At 45.6% G+C, this 21,528-nt stretch overlaps 1 protein-coding gene across 1 annotated transcript in view; it reads left to right on the forward strand.

The window, feature by feature from the left end:
- The first annotated feature begins 3,909 nt into the window (after positions 1 to 3,909).
- LOC147621579 (protein transport protein SEC24 A-like) overlaps positions 3,910 to 21,528 on the forward strand; it is a 38,459-nt gene continuing 20,840 nt past the window's right edge. The window contains exons 1-12 of the mRNA XM_086824372.1: positions 3,910 to 4,277; positions 4,428 to 5,993; positions 6,090 to 6,228; positions 6,336 to 6,526; positions 6,637 to 6,744; positions 6,855 to 7,058; positions 7,176 to 7,407; positions 7,485 to 7,634; positions 7,758 to 7,914; positions 12,604 to 12,731; positions 12,854 to 13,179; positions 13,277 to 13,459. Coding sequence (XP_086680498.1) covers positions 4,527 to 5,993; positions 6,090 to 6,228; positions 6,336 to 6,526; positions 6,637 to 6,744; positions 6,855 to 7,058; positions 7,176 to 7,407; positions 7,485 to 7,634; positions 7,758 to 7,914; positions 12,604 to 12,731; positions 12,854 to 13,179; positions 13,277 to 13,459 — 3,285 coding nt within the window. The 5' untranslated portion in view covers positions 3,910 to 4,277; positions 4,428 to 4,526. The remainder of the gene's footprint in view (positions 4,278 to 4,427; positions 5,994 to 6,089; positions 6,229 to 6,335; positions 6,527 to 6,636; positions 6,745 to 6,854; positions 7,059 to 7,175; positions 7,408 to 7,484; positions 7,635 to 7,757; positions 7,915 to 12,603; positions 12,732 to 12,853; positions 13,180 to 13,276; positions 13,460 to 21,528) is intronic.

Below are 21,528 nucleotides of genomic sequence, written 5' to 3' on the forward strand. Positions count from 1 at the left end.
GATGGATTCCTTAGAAGTCTTCTTGGCTTCCATCATGGTTTCTTGAAGGATCAAAGATGAGGCAACTGATGCCAGGGTCATGTTAGTTTGGTTGGCAAGAGCAGACACACATTGCTCATAGGCATTAGTCATACTAGCAAAAAGTAAGATAAAGACTGCTTCCTCTTCATCAATGGTAACCATAGCTCCACTGAGTTGATATTTTAAACCCTTGACATTGTTCATATGGTTAGCTTCTGTCTCCTTGTCATCCATTTCAAGCCTATATAGCTTCTTTCAAAGAAACATCCTTGCTGCTACATTAACTTGGCCAATTATGGATCTAAGACAAGTCCATACTTCATGAGAGCTCTTGGAGGAGCTCACTTCATGAATTTGGTTATCTGCTAACCCACAAATGATAAATGATAATGCCTTTGAGTCATTACTCGTCCACTTAGTGATACTATCAAGATCCCTAGAAGGCCTTCTCTATGTGCCATTAACTATGGCCTAGAGTTCTCAATCTACTAATCCCATCTGCATCTTGATGCTCCATGTATGATATTTGGAACCATCAAACTTTGAGATTTCTCCATAGTGATAGAAACACACTACAAAGTCATAATTGACCTTCCCCAAATAAATGCATTTGAGTACATATAAGATCTAAGAATTTAAGGGATTGTGCTATATGGTAGTAGTGGGTCAATGTCTTTTCCTTTTTATGAATACTCAAACCAAGGCAGGACTTGAGGCACTGGTCGCGGGCTACCTAGTACCAAGTAAGAGGGAAACTTGGTATAGGGTCCAGGTGTGCTAGAATTATTCACTTGAGGGGAGGTGTTGAAATATGCAAGTGAATGGGTGTGTGCGGGAACAAGCCCTTAGGGCAAGAGACTGTAAAAGCGGGTCTGTAATTAAGTGGGTAGCAATGAAAAGGTGAGAAGAATCTACTGATGAGAGAATCAAGTGTATCCATGCCTTCATTAAGCTATTAGATTATTGAGCACTAATCTTGTCTTAATAATATTCTAATCACCTTCTAATCATGTTGATCTCTGCATTTGATCCACCATAGCCCACTTTTGCTTGCATTTCAACTCCATGGTGGCTTGAGCCACTTTGGTTTGGTGAGTCTCCTCCGATTCCTTGGCGGAATCACTATTACTGCTATTGTCCTCTTGCTTGCCTTTCTTGGAAGTGTCCTTGCATTTCAACTCCATGGTGGCTTGAGCCACTTTGGCTTGGTGAGTCTCCTCCGATTCCTTGGCAGAATCACTATTGAGCCACTTTGGCTTGGTGAGTCTCCTCCGATTCCTTGGCGGAATCACTATCACTGCTACTGTCTTCTTGCTTGCCTTTGCTCTTTGAGGAGCTCTTGTCCTTGTCACTGCTACTGTCCTCTTTGCTTGCCTTTCTTGGAAGTGTCCTTGCCTTTGCTCTTTGAGGAGCTCTTGTCCTTGTCTTTTGAAGTACAATCCCGTGACAAATGACCTTGCTTGCCACATTTAAAACGACTCTTACCCTTCTTTGTTACCTGCGTAGCAAGTGCTTGATCTAAATCCTCGGTTAAACGTGAGATACACACTTTGCCTTGGGAGAGCAAGATTGTATCTTCTTCTATGAGAAAGGAACTAAGGTCAACTTGTTCTTTGTAACCTGAAACCGCAATGCTTTAGAGACCACGTCATACTCTGCTGGTAACTTTGTAAGAACCAAGGCAGCTAGTTGGTTACTAGACAATGCACTATTCATAGCCAAAAGTTGATCATGGATAAGCTTTGCCTTCATAAAAAATGATTGCATGGAGCCGCGAGCTTGGAATTTGAGGTTGAACAATTGTCCAAGCAATGTGATTGCACGCATAGTTGAATCTCGAAGAGATTCGCCAACTTGGACCATATTGCATGGGCGGTTTCCAATGTTTGAATGGCCGGAGACACCTCCTTTGTTAGTGCCTACACAATTACGGATAAGGCCTTGGAATTATGAATATCCCAGTCGACGACTGACTTAAGATATTCTTCCTCTTGGAGCCGGGTCCATCGGTTGTTGCCGGCAGGGCGTTGGGGTCTAGTCTCGTTGCCGTCCACCACGATATCCCATAAGCCCTTTTGCTGAAACCATATTTTCATCGTCAATTTCCAATGGGCAAAATTTATCTTGTTAAGCTTGTCCTCCTTGTTCATACATGGTGGCACCATCTTGAAGTAGGTTCGGACACACCGAAGTGATACTTGGCTCAGGTAAAACCAATTACCGAGGCACGGATGCACAAAAGGATGCCAGCTTTGGGGAAAGCTTGGTGGGAATGTTTCAAGATCCGATGAACAAGAACATAGTGTGGGAACGATACATAAAAGCACTCAAGGGTCAATTGTAAAAACTGCCGCGCGTCTTTAAAAAGGAAAAAAACACAGGCCTGTTCACGAACTCTGCCAACTGTGGGTCTCCCCCTTCTGCTCCTGCTTGGCTGCTTCGCCTGTGCGAGCTGCTTCTTCTGCTCGGGCTACACTACAACTGCTCCACCTGTTCACCTTCCACATGGCGTTACTTGCCTCGTGCTCCTGTGCTACCCACTTCTTAGGCTTGGTGTCGCCCTTTGCTCGACTTTTTTGCTGGTCTGCTGATCCACCTGCCGATCTGCCAATTTGCCAATTGTTGACCGCCACCTTTCCCCTCACCGAGATCACGAACTCCATGTCAGAATTGACACCAGCAAGCACACGAGTGAAAAGAGAGAGAGAGAGAGAGAGAGAGACGAACAATGCTTGACTTGATTAGCAAGCACACGAGTGAAAAGAGAGAGAGAGAGACAAACAATGCTTGACTTGATTAGCAATGATGAGTGAGTTACAATGGTAGACAAAGGGTCTCTTATATACATAACTCAACAAGATTGGAGGACAAAATAATAAAATGCCTAAAAGACAAAATACTAAAGTGCCAACCACCACGTAAGCTAGTGTTCCCACATGAGATGTAATAATTCTAACACATCCCTCCCCCTCACTCCACAAAGGGGTGAAAGAGGGTGTATGTGTTCTTCCTTCACAAATAAAAAGAGAAAAAGGTGTGGATGTTTAATATGGTACCGAAATCTTATTTAGACTTTATTTACTCCAACGTTTCTTAGCTTTGCAAACCCTAATATGAATTGTTTTAAAGGTTTGCTATTATGGAAAATAATCTTTTCAAATAGTATGTCTACATGTGTCTTAATTTCCCTCTACACATGCAAGGAGTCTTCTCTTCCTTTGAGATGATGGAAGGAGCATGGTATTCTCTCTCTCTCTCTCTCTCTCTCTCTCTCTCTCTCTCTTGCAGGGCTTGGCCTCTGTCTCTCTCTTTCTCTTTCTTGTAGAGGTTCTGATCTCTCTCTACGCATGCATGTAGTCTCTCTTCTCTCACACGAAAGGAGCAAGGCAATCTATGACTCTCGCAGGGCTTGGCCTCTCTCTCTCTCTCTCTCTCTCTCTCTCTCTTTCCTGCACAGTGACAACTAACGAAGAGGAGACGATCTAAGTACCTCTCTAGATCTCAACTACAAACATGTGCTCTTGTGATACCCCCGTGTCTCTCTCTTTCTCTTGCTTTCTCTCTCTCTCTCTCTCTCTCTTTGACTTTCATGTCTGTCGAAGGCAGGAGGTGAAAATTGTAAATTCCATGAGCTTAGTTGGTGGTTCTAGAGGAGAAGGAAGAGGTGGAGTAGTGTTCTATGTGTGTGACTTACACATTTGTTGGAAGAGGGAGGACGAAATGAGAGATTGTGCGAACACGGCTGTAGTGGAGTGGGTAAAGCGGATGAAGTCCTAGCTAGTGGTGCGGGTTCGATCGGTGCTCTCTACGGTGTTGTGCGTCCATGTAACTGGAGTTAGGTGTGTGAGTAGTGTATATAAAAAGCAATGATTCTCGCCAAACTTTTTTGAAATGAGAAATTGCATGAGCTTGAAGGTTCCACAAGAGTGGCGACACTTAAACAAAACAAAAAAAAGCTCTACATCAATAGCCAACAATATACGTAACACATACGGCTCCTTATACGATACGACTGCGTATTGCATTGAAGAACAGGAGGGGGAACGATGTCGCAGCTGCCCATCTCCGGAGCTCTGCAGAAGCTATACGAAAGTAGACGTCTATGGCGTGTTAGAGCATCCCTGAACCCTAGCTTATGCAAAGCATATTTTGCTGAATTTCCTTCGGCGTAGCTGGTGTTCTGATCTCCACGGTAGCTTTGCGAAGGTCTGGCTTTGGCTATGACTTTTTAGGGCAAATAGAGATTTTGATTTCAGGTATCTTTCTCTCATCTTTCTATGGGTTTTCCCGCGTTTGATCTCGCTTCTTCACAGTCCTTTGAAGCTCGATCTCCTCCGATCAAGCAAATTCTGCGTTATGACGTCCTTTTCTTGAAATCAGATCGTTTTGCTTTTGGTTGTGCACAGGACAGAGCAAGCATATACTCCTTTTTAGGGTATTTGCAAAAAACTTGAGTTTTGAAAGTTTTTTCTCCCAGCTATTGTTTTTAAAAAGGCTGTGTAGAGATGGCATCAACGCCATCACGCCAAGACTCTGCAGGAATTGGATCCGAGCCAAATCCAGCATCAAATACAAAGGCACAGTACTACTCTGCTATGACGACTGGTTTTCCATCGCAAGCTCCACCATACGCACTGCCAACACAGTATCAGATGAGGTCTCCAATGCCTCCTCTCACAACAGATCAGAGTCCTGGTTTTCCATACAAATTTAGAGCCCCAGCAACCCAGTCAGGTACTGTGACTGGGCCGCTATCAGCGACAGCATTGGGGCAGATATATCAAAGGGCGCCCATGCCTCCCACATTCTCAGGTGCCCCTGGCACATTACCTTCCTTTCCACCTCCTAATGCACGCCCTCCTTTGGCAGGTTCAGTGATGACACGGCCACCTCCGCCTACTGCATCCATGGGACAAACAGCAAATCCACATAACCAGAATCCCATCCCTGGGTCTTTTCTGATGGGTCAAACAGCTACACCTGTCAATCAGACGGCCATCTCCGGGCCTTTTGCAACAGGCCAATGGGCTGCTACATCAAATCAGACGCCCGTTTCTGGATCGTTTCTGCCAACTGGAGTGAATCAGCCAGGCATCTCTGGATCATTTTCCACGGGTCAAATGGCCAGTCCATTGAATCAGGCACCCATACCTGGGTCACTTCAGGCTACTCCAGTGAATCATCCACCTCTTTCTGGGCCACCTCAGATGGGCCAATTGGCTGCCCCAAATCAGATTCCCGTATCTGGGCCGTTTTTGACTAGCCAGATGGCTACTCCAGTGAATCAGACACCCATTTCAGGATCGTTTCCACCAAGCCAAATTGCTGCACCAGTGAGTCAGTTAACTGTATCTGGGTCGGTTGCAACTCCACCAAATGCAATGAGGGCAGTTCCTCAAAGGGGTCCACCCGCCTTTGTGTTACCTCAGGCTACTACACCAGCAACTTACCAGTCCCCTGCTCTGCTAAACTCGGCGCCTGCACCCCCTGGTTTTCCAGGACAAACTGGTAGCCACAGTTTACCTCATGCGGTGCCCCCTCATATGCCTGCAGCGGTGGTTCAAGCAACTTCATTTAGGCCAGTTGCCCCACAACCTGGACTGCAGGCCTCACAATATCCACAGTATATAGGAGGACGGCCTCCCATGTCATTGGATGGACAGTCAAATTTAGGTTCTCTTCCTTATCATGGGAGAGATCCTCCCTTTCAAAGCATGCAAGGTTTAGTAGAAGAGTTTCAATCCCTGTCTGTGGCAGCTGTACCAGGATCCATGGAAGCAACTGTTGATCCAAATTCTTTACCGCGACCATCAGCGGCAACACAATATCCTGTGCTGTCATCAGCAGCAAACTGTAATGGTAGATACCTCCGTCTAACAAGTGGTTCACTCCCAAATTCTCAGTCGGTGGCAGCCAGGTGGCATCTCCCTCTAGGAGCGGTTGTGCATCCACTTGCTGAGGCCCCTCTGAACGTATGTAGCTGAAGTTAAGGTTGCTATTGCATGGGTGAAGATGCTGCTGCAAATACTGTATCTGCTTGGGTTACCAGTTCCTCTTTGTTTTTGCAGGAGGAAGTGCCTGTCATAGATTTTGGCACTTCAGGCATTGTTCGCTGTCGTCGCTGCAGAACATATATCAACCCCTATGTGGTTTTCACAGACAATGGAAGGCGGTGGAGATGTAATTTATGTGGTTTGAATAATGAAGGCACGTGTCTTTTCGTGTACTTGCTCTTGCTACTTGCAATCCTTTCCTTATTGTAGCTCTTCATTGCGAATAATTGCCGGAGTTTGATATGAGTTGCATCTATGCAGTTCCCTCGGAGTACTACTGCCCACTTGATGAAAACGGAAGGCGAAAAGATGCTGAGGAGCGTCCAGAACTATCTCAAGGAAGTGTAGAATTTATTGCCCCTGCTGAATACATGGTGCGGCCTCCAATGCCACCGGTGTACTTCTTTCTTATCGATGTGTCCTCATCTGCAATCAAGAATGGTATGCTGCAGGTAACAGGAATCATGCTTGATTCGGTTTTGCTGTTTCTTTCAGTAGTGTTTTGGAAGGGAGATAAACATGGCTGATCAATAGTGAACTCCATGTGTTTGGAACGATGCAGATTGCAATGGATACGATAAGGTCTTGTTTGGACAAGCTTCCTGGATATCCAAGGACTCAAATTGGCTTTTTGACCTTTGACAGTACTTTACATTTCTACAGCCTAAAGGTCAGTCCTTATACCTGTGAACGACTGGTCACATAGTTGATGCTGAAGAAGTAGCGGTGATAGAAACCACAAGAATAGCAGATTGAAGATTGTTGTGTGGTTTGTGGCAGTCTTCATTGACACAACCTCAAATGATGGTGGTTGCGGATCTGGACGATCCATTCTTACCCATGCCAGATGATCTACTCGTAAACCTTTCCGAGTCTCGAGCAGTAGTGGAAACATTGCTGAACATCCTTCCATCCATGTTTAAGGACAACTCAAATGTAGAATCAGCTGTTGGGCCTGCACTCCGAGCAGTATTTATGATCATGGTATGTGACCATGTTGAATGCTTAGTCCGTTTGAGTAGATGTCTGCTGGTATTATGGGGTTCATTATCTTTCTGATAGCCTTTCTATTGCTTTAGTAAGTGCCTGCCGTTTCTGCAGAGCCAACTTGGAGGCAAGTTGCTACTTTTTCAAAGCACCTTGCCTTCCTTAGGGGTTGGGCGCCTCAAAATCAGGGGTGATGATCCACGGATATATGGGTCCGACAAAGAGCCTTCTTTGCGTAATCCAGAGGAACCTTTTTACAAACAAATGGCAGCTGATTTTTCCAAGTTTCAAATTGGCGTCAACCTCTATGCTTTTGCTGAAAATTATATCGATTTGGCCTCCTTAGGTTTGGAATATTTTTCTTTTTTTCACATTGTTGCTGTGAGATTTTGCTCAGTACTAAGGTGGGTTTGTTGACATCAGGTACTTTAGCAAAATATACTGCTGGACAGGTTTACTTTTACCCCTCTTTCCAGCCACACTTGAGCAGAGAAAAATTTAGCTATGAGCTTGCTAGGGATCTTACAAGAGAGACAGCATGGGAGGCTGTACTGAGGATACGTTGTGGAAAAGGTGCAAGACTCCGACTACAAATCAAGTAGCTTTTTAAAAGCAAATTTACACAGGATGTCGTCAGTCTTGTATGTGTGTGTTTTTGGAAGATGTTTTAAGATAGGACATTGGATGTTGTTACAGGTATGAGGTTCAATACATATCATGGGCATTTCATGCTGCGCAGCTCCGATCTGATGGCACTTCCAGCTGTTGATTGTGATAAGGTTTTTGCGATGCAGTTGACACTTGAAGAGACACTTTTGACTTCTCAAACGGCTTACTTCCAAGCTGCTTTGCTGTATCCCTGTATTATTGAATGGTTGGTGGCTGAAGATTTGGAACTTGATGCATGATCATAAGGCTGCTTCTGGTATCTCACCGAGTCTCTGGCTGTAGTGTTTGTGCTTAGTGTACACAAGATGCTAAAAAGGGGGGTTGCCTTTAAACTTCCAAGGGGCGTCTTTAGGGGGCTACATGCTGCATATGATGCGTGCATGTAAGGCTAGGACTATCTATATTAGACATAGGAGTGCAGGCTCTCGACTTTCGTAAATGAGCACTTTATCTGCTCCATTATGCTCCGTAGGCTGTGTATTAGCCCCACCAAATTGTCATGAATGGTCTTTATTGATTGGATCATAATGTACCATGGTATCTCCTTTCATCTGTGCCCTAGTAGAGTGCTTTTGTGTCAATGTGAACTGATCATGAGCATTCCGTATGCTTTCTATGCTGCAATGGTTTTGCAGACACTTATGGGAACCTCAAGTTGAAAAAAGTCACGTGCATTCCACACATGGGTGCCATGTGGCATAACATGTGATATGCACTGTACCCTGTTGTAGCCCCTAGTCAAGGGACATGTTAGGCCAATCCCCATGAGGGTAGGCTTGGGTAAATCGATGCAGTCTTTTGTTCGTTTACCCTGCAAAGTTTTGTAATCCACTTGGAGTTAGAGGTGTGTATAGATGCCATGGTAACTTATTAGGCCAGGTGCTAGGTGCCGGATATCAAGGCCGACTTGCTAGGGAAGGGATGGACAGAATGGTGGCCAGCCCATGGGGCAGTTTTTGACCAGTTTTGGGCAGCCTAAGCATGCATGGGCTGGTATGGCCAAGGGGCAAAGGGTTGGGCACCTTTTTACCCCAATTTGAACGCATTAAGTTGCTTTTACGACACTTTGTTAGGACTTGTGAAATGTTGGCCGAATCGTGCCCATGGACAAGGATTGTAGGCCTTCCGACTTCCTCGTTTGGTGGCACACTAGCTGACATGTCCCTGGACAAGGGCTCACAAGGGACCGGGTGTCAAATCAAAGGGCTTGCACTTTCTTGTAGAGTCATGTCCATGGCATTGATGTGCGGGATGCATGTGACAATTATTCTGAGGTAGGGCCACACCAAAGCCAGGTGCTAACGTCCCCAGTCTCTGGGAAGAAACCTAGGGTGGATCAAAGCCAGTAATAAACTTCATGGCTAGAAGATTGAACCAATCAAATTTTGATTACGATAAACTTAAACAATGACACACAAATCAAGGCAAGAAATTAAAATCTTTAAATTTAGCTTTGACAATAAATATTGGGTTGCATCAATTCGTAGCTCAACAAGGAAGCATCTAGATTCCACAATATTTCCATGATTTACTCCCTAGAATATTTCTATCGAGTCTAATTTTTTTGACCCATGATTCTCTTAATCAGCCCATGATGCTCCTCAAATGCACCACTTCTTACATCATATAGAACCTTAGAACCTCCATTACATTCACCACACAAATAACCTTTGAGCAATAAAACTTTACACACACACAATAATGTGGATGACTCTTGCCTCCCCTCAAATCACAACATGAGTGAACTTTTGCTAGCTGAACACCCGCACACTCGATTTTCCAACACAAGATGGACCCTAGTTGCTGTAGATGGAGGAGGATGGCACAAGAATATGCAAATCATGCAATTTATATGCAATAATTTTTTGCCTTTAAGACGTTAATGTGCAATAATTTGGCGTGGAGTATTTTTCCAAGGTGGTGACAGTTCTCAACAGAATTATGTGCCACTTTTGGGCGAGTGATGTGCATTGTCCCGCGTTGTGATCCCCATGCCAAGGACATGTTACTTGTCACCAGAGGGTGTAGGAGATACGCACATTTGTAGTGGAATTGCATGTAGGAATTAGGAGGTAATAGTGCTAGGCACACTAGGCCTTTTTGAGTGGTTTTTAAAACCTTAGAGTCACTTACACTTTTATAGGGACACATGGCACATAATGCTTGGACCCCTTTGGGCCTTTGATTTAGGGCCTTCTACTTTAGCTAATGAAACAATCCTCACTCATACATTGACGTGAGGTTTCCACCACCGCCAACTCTCCTTCTCTGTGTGTGTGGTAGCTACCTGCATGTCACATGCGGAAGCTCTGGGAATCTTCTTTCAGCCCTAAACACCATCCTAGAACATGCTTGATGCAAAACGCATACAGAAGATAAAGAGAAAGAGAGATAGCTGAGTATTCAGTATAGTACCAAAAGGTATATTCTTGGCTAGCCAACTGGCTGCCCCATCAAAAGGTGGTAAAACACCTAGATCTACATCTAAATCTATGACTTGGTTCACTAGGAAGTGAATGAGTGACAAGAAGCATAGCCTTGCCTATTTATAGGCCTTGAAGACCTTGGTGGGCTGGCTGACGTGTTGTCGGCCAAGTCCCCTGGACAAAGTCCCCGACTTGCTACAGCTAACAGAGATCTCTTCTCATGCACACTGGCCAACAGCCTCCTGGTTATTCCCACTGCCTTGGTGCCCAGAGTTAAGCCAAAAACTGGTTCTTTATCTTGTTGCCCTACAAGGATCAACCTTGGGATTAGCCTGCACATGTCTTGCACATGACATCCCCCTCTACTAAACTTGATGATGGGATTTCGAATTCTATTCTTGGATGACTATCATCATCCCATTGTCCATCCCCGGATTCCCAAACGTGTCATCCTTCCCTTCATGGCAACCTTTTCAGTGAACACCCTGCCCGATCTCCAAATCCACTCCAACTATTATGAAGATCTATGCATCTGTTCCATCCTGTCCCCTTTCCCTTCATGCCCTGTCCCTAAACACTTTCTTCGAACTTCTTTTTTGGAGTATGGAGTCTGGCACTCTCACTCCACCTCGTGGAGGATCGTCCTCCCTTGGAACCGTTGCCTGAAAGCCTTTCCTGGTTTGCCCCAAGTGGCACCCGAGTCACAGGACTGCCATTCCCTTTGGGCCTTGTGGAACACCACCAACCAACCTCCTGGGAACTTCTTCCATGTCTTGTGTTCCTTCCCTTGGACTGAGCACCTTCATCTAGGACTGAATCAGTGTTTAGCCTTGTTGAGCCTGATGCTTTGATACCAATGTCACATGCGGAAGCTCTTGGAGTCTTCTTTCAGCCCTAAACACCATCCTAGAACATGGTTGATGCAAAACACATACAGAAGATAGAGAGATAGCTAAGTATTCAGTATATTCTATGGTACAAAAAGGTACTTTCTTGGCTAGCCAACTGGCTGCCCCATCAAAAGGTGGTAAAACACCTAGATCTACATCTAAATCTATCACTCAGTTCACTAGGAACTGAATGAGTGACAAGAAGCATAGCCTTGCCTATTTATAGGCCTTGAAGACCTTGATGGGCTGGCTGACCTAGGTCGGCCAGGTCCCCTGGACAAAGTCCCCAACTTGCTACAGCCGACAGAGATCTCTCCTCATGCATCCTGGCCAACAGCCTCCTGGTTATTCCCACTGCCTTCCTGCCCATGCCTTAGCTGCTATAGCTCTAGAGTCGAGCCAAAAACTGGTTCTTATCTGGTTCTTTATCTTGTTGCCCTTCAAGGATCAGCCCTTGGACTAGCCTGCACATGTCTTGCACATGACACTGCAGCAAGCTCTTCAAAGCCCTACAAGCCAACAGAGAGAAGGCTTGGGTAGGTCTGGGCAATCCTCTGTGCATGAACTCTGCACAGTCTTGTAACCTACTAGGAGTTGAGGTGTGTACAGATGTCGTGGTAGCTTATTAGGCCAAGTGCCGGTCGCCGAACATCAAGCAGACAAGTCGGGTATTAGATTTCTTTCTTGGGAAGGGTGGACAGCACCATGGGTAGCAGGGTGGGCCAATTCTGGGCAGCCTATGTGTAGACTAGCTTTGTCTAGGGGCCAAGGGTTGGACACCTTTTAGCCCAGTTTGAATGTGTTAAGTAACTTTTGAAGGGCTTGCAAAAGGGTGGCTGACTTGTGTTAGTTGGTCCAACTAGCACAAGGATTATCCCATAAACAGGGCCTAGGCCTCTCCACTTTCTCATTTGGCGTCTGACTTCATAGTTGGGAAGCAGGTCTACAAGCATTTTCAAGAGCATCCAAGACCAAGATAATAGCACTCCACTTCACAAAAGACAAAGGCAAAGGCAATTCTAGAGAATACCAAGAGTTGGGTTGTTCTAACAAGGATCCCATTTGGACAGCAAGACTGAAAAATGGAGAGTTTGGATACCACTGGCCAAAGTCAACAAGAAAGGAAGGAGAGATGAGAAGGTCAAGGTCAAAGATCTGATGTACATGTCTCAATTCCATAATATAAGCAAATACACTAAAAGGGGGGGAACTGTCGATGGGGGTCTTGGGACTCAATAGGTGTCTGTGTATTCTCTCTCTCCTGTCTTATTGAACAGTTAACTCATTACTCTAGGTCAAAGGCTTCCACGAGACACAGAGGCTCCATACTCGTCTAGTAGATATTCTCTCAATGACTTGATTGGACCTGACTGACGTCCTTGTGGTTTCAAGCGAAAGGAATGTAACAACTTAATCATCAAGCTTTTCAGCATCATGTTCTGACATATGGAACAACAAACACATCAATTTGGATGATAGTTTAAAGGCCTTGTGGATGGGTTTCTCAGCTCTAAATTTGCATTGATATTTTTGTATGTACTTGACCATTTTGTAAAGATACACATCATCAAATGGAGAGAGACGCATCCGGATACATACATTCGCTGCTCCTCTTACTTCAGAATTGAATGAAATGTATCGAAGTGCTGATACTGGTGCCATTGTGATGTTGATGGGCAGGCTAGGTATGGTTCTCTTCTAATTATGTTGCAGGGTTTTATCATCATAGTAGTAACGAGTGCTGTTTTATCAACATTGCCTAGGTCAAGGATATGCCAAAAATTAAGTGATGGTGCTCTCCTTGCAGCCTTAGAGAAATCACTCACTTCAAAACTAGAGGAGGTGCAACAGCAGTTAGTGCAGGCAAAGCTGGTCCGTGCCCTGCGTGAGTATCAGAACTTGTATGGTGTGCAGCATCCTTTGACTGGGAGGCTTATCTATCCAGAGTCTCTCAAGCTTTTGCCCCTCTATTGCTTGTCTCTGTATAAATGCCTTGCTCTGCGGGGAGGCCATGCTGGTGCTACATTAGATGAGCGCCTGTCTGCTTGTTTTGACATGATGGTCATGTCTATTCCTTGTCTTCTTAACCTTCTCTACCCATCCATGTTTCGGCTGGATGAGTACCTTATCAAGGTAAGGCCATTCATCTCTTGTTTATTGATTTGTCTGAGCTTGCTAGAAGATAATTTTGAACTCGTTTTTTTTTTAATGTCTTTGAATTTGGATGAAGGGCGGAGGGGATGTCAATTCTATTCAGCCCTTGCCACTCACGGCTGGAAGGTTGGATCCTCGTGGAGCTTTTCTTCTGAATGATGGTTTGCGGTTCATTGTCTGGTTGGGAAGTGCTCTACCAGCAGAATTTTTAGTCCACCTGCTGGGGATGGAGACTGCAAACAGTGCGGATCTTAGCAAGGTACACTGTTCTTGTCCTGCTTTGTGAAAAGCTCGGCATAGCTGTAAGATTTTATTGGGCAAGGTTCTGTGAATTATTGCCTTTATGTAGGACTGGGCTTAGTTGTGTACATCTTCTAGATTTCAAATAAACCTTTTGAGAAGCATTGCTACATGAATCTAGTAATCTTTATATCATGTTCTCCTTGACTACATTCAGTTGTGCAACTTACTAGGACATCATTTCATAACTTGTGGCTGATTGCTTGATCAAATTATTGAAGGATAAAATCCCATGCCTGTTAGGGGTGGGAGTGGGCACTGCAGCAAGGGAGGGTGAGGCAAGTGATTGGAGGAAGTGCAACAACGTGAGCTTGTTATTGCAGGTGGAAGGCTAAGGATACATGTGTCTCAGCATCTCCCCCACCCCCGACCCCCGACCCCCCACCCCTCACCCCCCTTCTCTTTCCTGGTATCATCAGTGCTTTGAAAATCAAAAAGGAAATTTCTTAGAGCATACATTTACAGGCGGTTTGGAAACGCCTTAAATAGCCGATTTTGACCTTTGGATAGGTGTGAAGGGGGTTGGTACCCCACTCCACACCCATACAAATTATTTTTGCTAGTGTGGACAAGGTTTGTGCATCACCAGCAATAGGTGCGCATCAAATAGGACCCTGATGTCATTCTCTAGAGTCTAATATTCCTTGAGACCTCTCAAGGAATGAATTCTTCCCCATGTCATCATACGGGAACCTCGTTTGATGGCAATAATATCTTCCACCCATACAGACAAGGTTCACACATCGCTAGTGGACAAGGTTTACACATCAGCAAAAGTGCATGCCAGGAACAGCAAGGCCTTGATGTCATTCTCTAGAGTCTCATGTTCCTTTGTGAGACCTCTCAAGGAACGGACTCTTCCCCATGTTGTTAGCACATTTATCCCCAGTTTCTGCTCATATTTGGAGTTCCTTTGGTCCCTTTTCATGGCCCTTGGTTGTGGGTTGGTCACCCTATTTTTTCCATATTTTTTTGGCATTTTTCCTAGGTCGAGTACTTCATGTCCAGTCGGCCAGCTTCATATTGTCCAGTCGGCCAGGTGTAGTTGTCCAGTCAGCCAGCCCTCTTTGGTGGGCTTGCCTCCCTCTTTTTTCATAGTCTAGTCTTCATTTTGTATCCCTCACTTATGAGACATTTTATGTATCTTGCTTGGGACTGTTTCATTGCAGTATATTCAGCATAGTTGCTTCATACTTTTCTCTCTCTCTTGCACTCTCTCTCAGCACACACTAGTGCTTGTATGTTTCCACTCTGTGCACTCTTTCATGGTATCATTGCTCTAGGTTCGGAGTTGCTTCATACGCACTCTCTCTCAGCACACACTAGTGCTTGTATGTTTCCACTCTGTGCACTCTTTCATGGTATCATTGCTCTAGGTTCAGAGTGACTCTGCTGCCCCAGATTCTCCTCAGTTTTCAGCACCTTCTTCTCTGAGTTTTTCTTCTCAGATTTGTTGCTGGTCGGCTGGTCACTTCCCGGCTCTTCTCCACTGCAGCCCATGGTCTTCCATTGCTGGTTTGACCCCTGAGAACCCCCTGCACACCTGTTTGCTGCTCTGTTTCAGGGCAGCAACATCTGTTGTGCTGCGTTTTCTCCCCTACAGGTGTTCTTTTCAGAAGTTGGTGTTTTGATTTGAGGATTGGTGGCATCTGGTACCTGTGCTGGACACTTCTTTTGAGATTGTGTAGTTTTTTCTTCTGAGATTGAGCCCGAGCTTTTGTGATGGCTGCCCCGACTACACTTCATATGTTCTCCGAGTTTGCAAAGTTGGATGGCTCCAACTACACTTTGTGGAAGGTGAAGGTGAAATCAGCCTTGCGTGGAGTGGATCTTTGGGATTGGCTTGCTACACTTGCCAACTTCCACCCTTGCCTCCGTTGGTGTGACTCAAGCACAGATTGATATTTGGCATGCAAATGATTGTCGTGTTTTCTCTTTTTTGATCTTGAATTGTCAAGATTCTATTCTCTCTCATGTGCGTACAACAAATGCTGCACGAAGTTTGGAAGGCATTTGCAAATCTTTACGAGATTAAGTCTCCGGGTTGAATTTTGGCTTTGGAAAAGCAGCTTATGAATTGGTCAGTTTCTGCCTTTCCATCTTTATTTGCTTTCATCTCGAAGATGAAAGATCTTCGGGACGAGCTTGCTATTTGTGGCAAGGATATCTCTACAGAGGAGGATATGGCTATTCAGCTTCTCTCCAAGCTTCCAGAGAGGTTTGATGCTTACTTTCAGTCTCATCCTGTTCCAGTTACTTGGGAGAAAGTTCTTCCTTCCATTATGCAGATTGAGTCTCACTTTGAGGAGCAGACTGGCACCTTTGGTGGTTCTGATGGAGCTTTGGCCGTACGAGATAAAGGGAAGAATCAACAGAAGAAAGGGAAAGGGGGTTCTAACAAGAACTCCAAGGATAACGACAAGGATAAAGACAGACAAAAACAGATCTTCTAAAACAAGGACATTGAGTGTCATTTCTGTGGCAAGAAGGGTCATAAATCGCCCCAAAGTCACAAGAAGAAGCGGGATGAAGAAGCAAAGAACTCTACCTCTACAACGGTGTCTCAGACCAAGAAGAATGATTATTCTTCTATTAGCAGGTACTCGTCGTGTACTTGCTCTTGTGACTTCTCAATCGCGGTTGTGGATTGTGGACACTCGATAGTGGTGCTACTGCTCACATGACATCCCATCGAGATTGGTTCGAGGACTTTACTGCCAAGACAGGTGAGATCACTTTGGGTGATTCTTCTTCTATGCCAGTTCATGGACATGGCACCATCCCCATCTTCCGCTTCTCCGAGGACAAGAGGTACTTTTGTGATGTTCTGTACATTCCAGATTTGGCATTTAACCTTTTGTCAATGAGTGCTCTTACAGGTCAGGGTGCGGAGGTGATCTTCTCTCGTTATGAGATTACCATTCGTGATAAGGAGACTGGTAGCATCTTGGCTCAGGGAGTCCAAGATAGTGGTTTGTACAAGTTGACCACTTTGCTTTCTTCTAGTTCTTCTTCAGCTCTTTGGCACGCCCAGTTTGGCCATTTGAGCTATCAGCTTCTACAGTGAGCTTCGAAGGATGGTTTGGTTGAGGGTTTACCGACCATCAAGGCTCCATCTTCTGTTTGTTCCTCTTGTTTACAAGGGAAGCAACACCGAGCCGCCTTTCCGAAGGAGTCAGATCTTCGACATCACTTGCTCTTGTTCATGCAGACTTATGTGGTCCTATGAATACCGCGTCTTTGAGTAAGGAGGCGTACATGCTTGTGATGGTGGATAACTTCTCCAGATATACTTGGGTCTTCTTTTTGAAGTCCAAGGATGAGGCTTTTCAGCACTTTTGTGATTGGAGGGTTGAGGTGGAAAAAGAGACCGGTTCTTCGGTCAAGGCTTTCAGGACCGACGGAGGGGGTGAATTTACATCCCAGGAGTTTCAGCAATATTGCAAGGATCATGGCATTCGGAGATAGCTTACTACAGCGTATACTCCTTCACAGAATGGAGTTGCAGAGGAAGAATAGGACCATCATGGAGATGGCCCGTGCTATGCTTGAGCATTCTTCATTACCTCGATGTTTCTGGGCTGAGGCGGCTTCTACTACTGTCTACATTCAAAATAGGTCTCCTACTGTTGCTCTTCCATATAAAACTCCATATGAGGCGTTCCATGGTGAGAAGCCCTCTGTTGTTCATTTGTGGGTATTTGGTTGTTCGGCATTGTCCAAGGCATATCGTCTATATGATCAGCAAACCGGCAAAGTTGTTGTGAGCCGTGATGTGGTGTTCAACGAGACTCCTACATCTTCAGAAGGGGGTGGTGAGCTTCTTCTTCCTCCGTCTCCTCCTCCTTCTCCTTCTTCTGTTACACCTCCAGCTGGGGATTCTTAGTAGATGATAATGACTCTGCTCCTCCTCCAGCGAGTTTGAGAAAATCTGTGCTTGGATGGTATTTTCAAACCGTTAGTGATTGTGGGTTACGTGAGCATCCTTCTGCTCCTCTGCCTGGTTCTGTCAAGTAATCTTCTAGAGTTTCAGGGAAACAAATCCATGAGGGCAACATGTTTGTTAACTATGCTCTTATGTCCTCTATTATTCATGGTCCTTTTGATCCCACTTTTGTGGACAACGCTCTTTCACATAAGCCTTGGCATCGTGCTATGCAGGCATAGCTGGATGCTATTGAACGGAATGGCACTTGGATTTTGGTGCCTAGGCCAGTGCAACGTAAGGTGATTGGTGTCACTAGATCTTCAAAACGAAGTACCGAGTTGATGGCAGCTTGGACAAGCACAAGGCGAGATTGGTTGCCAAGGGTTATGCTCAGTGCCCTAGAGCCGACTTTGATGAGACCTTCACTCCGACGGCCCGGATGACTACCATTCGCACCGTTTTTACTCTTGCAGGACATCATAGATGGCCCGTATTCCAGATGGACGTCAAGTTGGCTTTCTTGAATGGAGAGCTTACATAGGAAGTGTATGTTGATCAGCCGCCTGGATTTGAGGTTCCAGGCAAACAGGATAAGGTGTACCAGCTGAAGAAAGCTTTGTATGGTCTGAAGCAGGCTCCGCGGGCTTGGTACCAGCGGATTGATGAGTTCTTTCAGAAGCTTGGCCTACGCCGTTCTCATGCAGATTCGAACCTTTATATCCTCCTTGAGAGGGGGTATTGTTATCATTGTGGTCTATGTTGATGACCTCATCTTTACAGGTACTTATTCTGTGAGGATCCGTTCAGTCATGGATGCTTTGGAGAGATGACGAATCTTGGCCTCTTGCATTATTTTCTTGTCTTTGAGATTTGACAAACCCCTAAGGGTTTTTTTTTTCTCAGCAGAAGTACACACAGGAGATACTTATTAGGTTTCAGATGACTGGATGCAGATCAATATCTTTTCCTATGGATACTAGTGAGAAGCTCTCTCTTTTCGAGGATCGATCAGGAACAGTATTGGGTTCTCGTCGGTTGTTTGGTTTGGTTGACCTACTCCCGATTGGATATTTGTTTCGCAGTCAGCTTATTAAGTTCTTTCACATCCAAACCCCGTCAGCAACATTGGTGGTGTGCTCTCAGAGTTCTTCGGTACTTGCGTGGTACTTTGGACTTTGGCATCATCTATGGCCAAGGGTGCACTCTTCTTGGATAGTCTGATTCAGATTGGGCTGGAGATCCATATACTCGGCGTTCGACCAGTGGTTGTGTTTTTTCACTTGGGTTTGGAGCCATTTCATGGAGCTGTAAAAAGCAGCCTACTGTGGCACTTTCCTCTACAGAGGCAGAGTATCATGCAGTTTTTCATGTTGCATGTGAGGTGATTTCGTTGCGGAGATTATTGGGAGAGCTTGGCTTTCCTCCTACCAGATCTACTCTTCTTTGGTGTGACAATCAGAGTTGCATCGCCATTGCCAAGAACCCTGTGTTTCATGCTCATACAAAACACATTGAGATTCAGTATCACTATGTTCGTGAACGGGTTCTTGCTGTAGATTTGCGTTTGGAGTATTGTCCTTCAGCGGAGAATGCAACAGATTTGTTCACCAAGCCGGTTTCTCAGGATTCCTTGGCTCCTCATCTCCCGCACTGATATTTTTGAGGAGACAGTGGCTCCCATTCGGTGATGGGTGGTGTTCCTGTAACTATTTGGCCCTCCTAGCTCTTTTCACATGATAGAACTCACCAAAAGCTCGAGATCGAGGCAAGACGCGCTGCAGGAGTACCACGAGAGGCATGCACATGCAGACTATGTCATTAGGAGGTTGAGTCGGAGGAGCACTTTGTATGTAGATGCTCAGCCTACTATGAGATTAGAGGGAGATACCACTACTTATTTCGGGAGGGTTTCGGACCACTATGCCGAGTGATGGACTACCCAGATCAGCGATGTTTGGGACTGTTCCTTATGGAGATACGCCGGCATAGAGAGCGGACCCTGCAGTTACGATTAGAGCAACCCAGCTCATCGTAGACCTGCATCACCAGTTTCTTCCGACCCTCTACCACCTCCATCGACTGCCCCCCCGCCCTCCTCACCCGATCGCTAGAGGTGAGTGTAAGGCCAGCGGGGTGTAGTGACAGGCTCAACCATGTGTCCAAGAGATAAAGATATAGAGAGAGAGGGGGGAGAGAGAACACTGAGCGGGGAACAGGCCCCGCCCCCTTTCAGGAATTTATTCACGGAACAATACACGGGCATGCTAGCCAGGATCAATACAATCAATGAATATAAAACAAACAGATATGCCGATGTAGGATATCCAAGTCGATGTCGATGTCGAGGTCGAGGCACAGGATCTTTGACGCCGAGCATGACCCACAGGTATCTCTCACCAGGCTAGTACCATATCCAATGGATCCAAGTCCAATGAATCCAAATCCAAGTTTATGTCCAAGTCCAAGTTCTAGTTCCAATCCAAGTTCTAGTCCAATCCAATGATAAGCCCAAACTCTAGTTCCAAGTCCAAGTCTAAACTCCAAGTTCCAAGTCCAAATCAAATCCAAAACCAAGTCTAGATCAAGTCTAAGTCCAAAATCCAAGTCGAGATCCAAATCCATGTCCAAGTTATATGTCTAAGTTCCATGTTCAAGTTCCATGCTTCATGCCCAAACTTCATGCCCAAGCTATATATCCAAGTTCCATGTTCAAGTTCCACGCTTCATGCCCAAGCTATATATCCAAGTTCCATGCTTCATGCCCAAATTGTAGGAGACAGAGGCAGTACTTCAGGTGTCGTCAGCTGGATGATAGGCAGAAGTGTTGGTGATGACGAGCGGCGGTTATAGCAGATCAAGTGCTGGTCGTCACTGGCGGGCAGCGCTGCTGGTGTTGACTGGCTGGCTGGCGCAGGCTAGCCGGCTGTGCTGCTGGTTGGCTGGCCATGCTAGCTGCTGGCTGGCTGCGCTGGCTAGGCACTAGGCAGGGGCGGCCCAAACAATGGACCTGATAGGCGAAAAAGATGGCTGCAAACAGTGCTGGCTGCAGGCTATAGCAATGCACAACAGTATAGGAAGCAGCGCTTCAAGGCTGCAACTAGCTGCACAGGGTGGTGCAACATGGCGCAGCCCGTCAACAGGCAGCTGGCACAGGAAGTCCAGCAGTTGGAGGCGGATCTAGTGTCAGAGGTGCTGGCGGAGGCAGGCAATGCACACAGCTTCCAACAGTAGATATGATGGCGACAGGGGGCTGCAGCAGCATTTCACAAGCAGTGCATAGATGATTAGGAGGTTGGTGGCGGTAGAAGAGACTCCACGTTACTTGATGATGAAGATGGTGATAAGCTTCTCCCTTCTACGTTGGAGGCCATCCCTTTGATGTTGACGATGAAGGAAAACCCCTAGCCTTGCTCAATGATCTTCACGTCTTGTCCTGGATGATGATGTTAATGAAGGTGAGGATAAACTCCAAGCTTCCATGGATGATGAGAAGGGAGGGGTTCATGCTTCTTTTATACCTTGGGGAAGCCTTGCTTTTTGCCAAAAGCTTGTTCATGCTTTTGCTTTGCCTTTTTATGCTTTGCAATTCCCTTCTTGCCTTTGCTTTTGCTCTTTTTACTTTTATTAATAAAATATTACTCAACTTTTGGTTTGCTTTAAGGCCTTACTTTTTGGCCTTAGAGCGGCTTTTTGAGAAAGCGCCTTTTAGCTTTTTGGTCCGACTCAGTCTCCTCTTTCCAATGGTACCCTCAGCTTTTGGTCAACATAGTTTGACTTTTTACTTTTTCTTCTTTTTTGGTGCTTTTTCTTAATCAAACCTTATGGATCATGTACCCATGGCTTCTTCCACATGTCTGGTGTCTGTGCATGGGTTTCATCATGTGAAATAGAGCTAGGAGGGCCAAATAGTTACAGTGGGCTTACTATCTCGAGAGTCATGGAGGCCTGCGCTACACGGAGGCCACAGCTACTTGGGCCACATCCTCAACACCTGCTCCAGGGATAGATTGATGAGATCTTGGCCTGTCATTACAGAGCTAGCTCGACAGGAGGCTATGGAGCGTCCCCAACTGGATGTAGCAGATTTGGGAGCTTTCCTA

The sequence above is a fragment of the Cibotium barometz genome, chromosome 30 (assembly GCF_041138505.1).
Source record: "Cibotium barometz isolate CiBa-2024 chromosome 30, ASM4113850v1, whole genome shotgun sequence".
Classification (NCBI taxonomy): domain Eukaryota; kingdom Viridiplantae; phylum Streptophyta; class Polypodiopsida; order Cyatheales; family Cibotiaceae; genus Cibotium; species Cibotium barometz.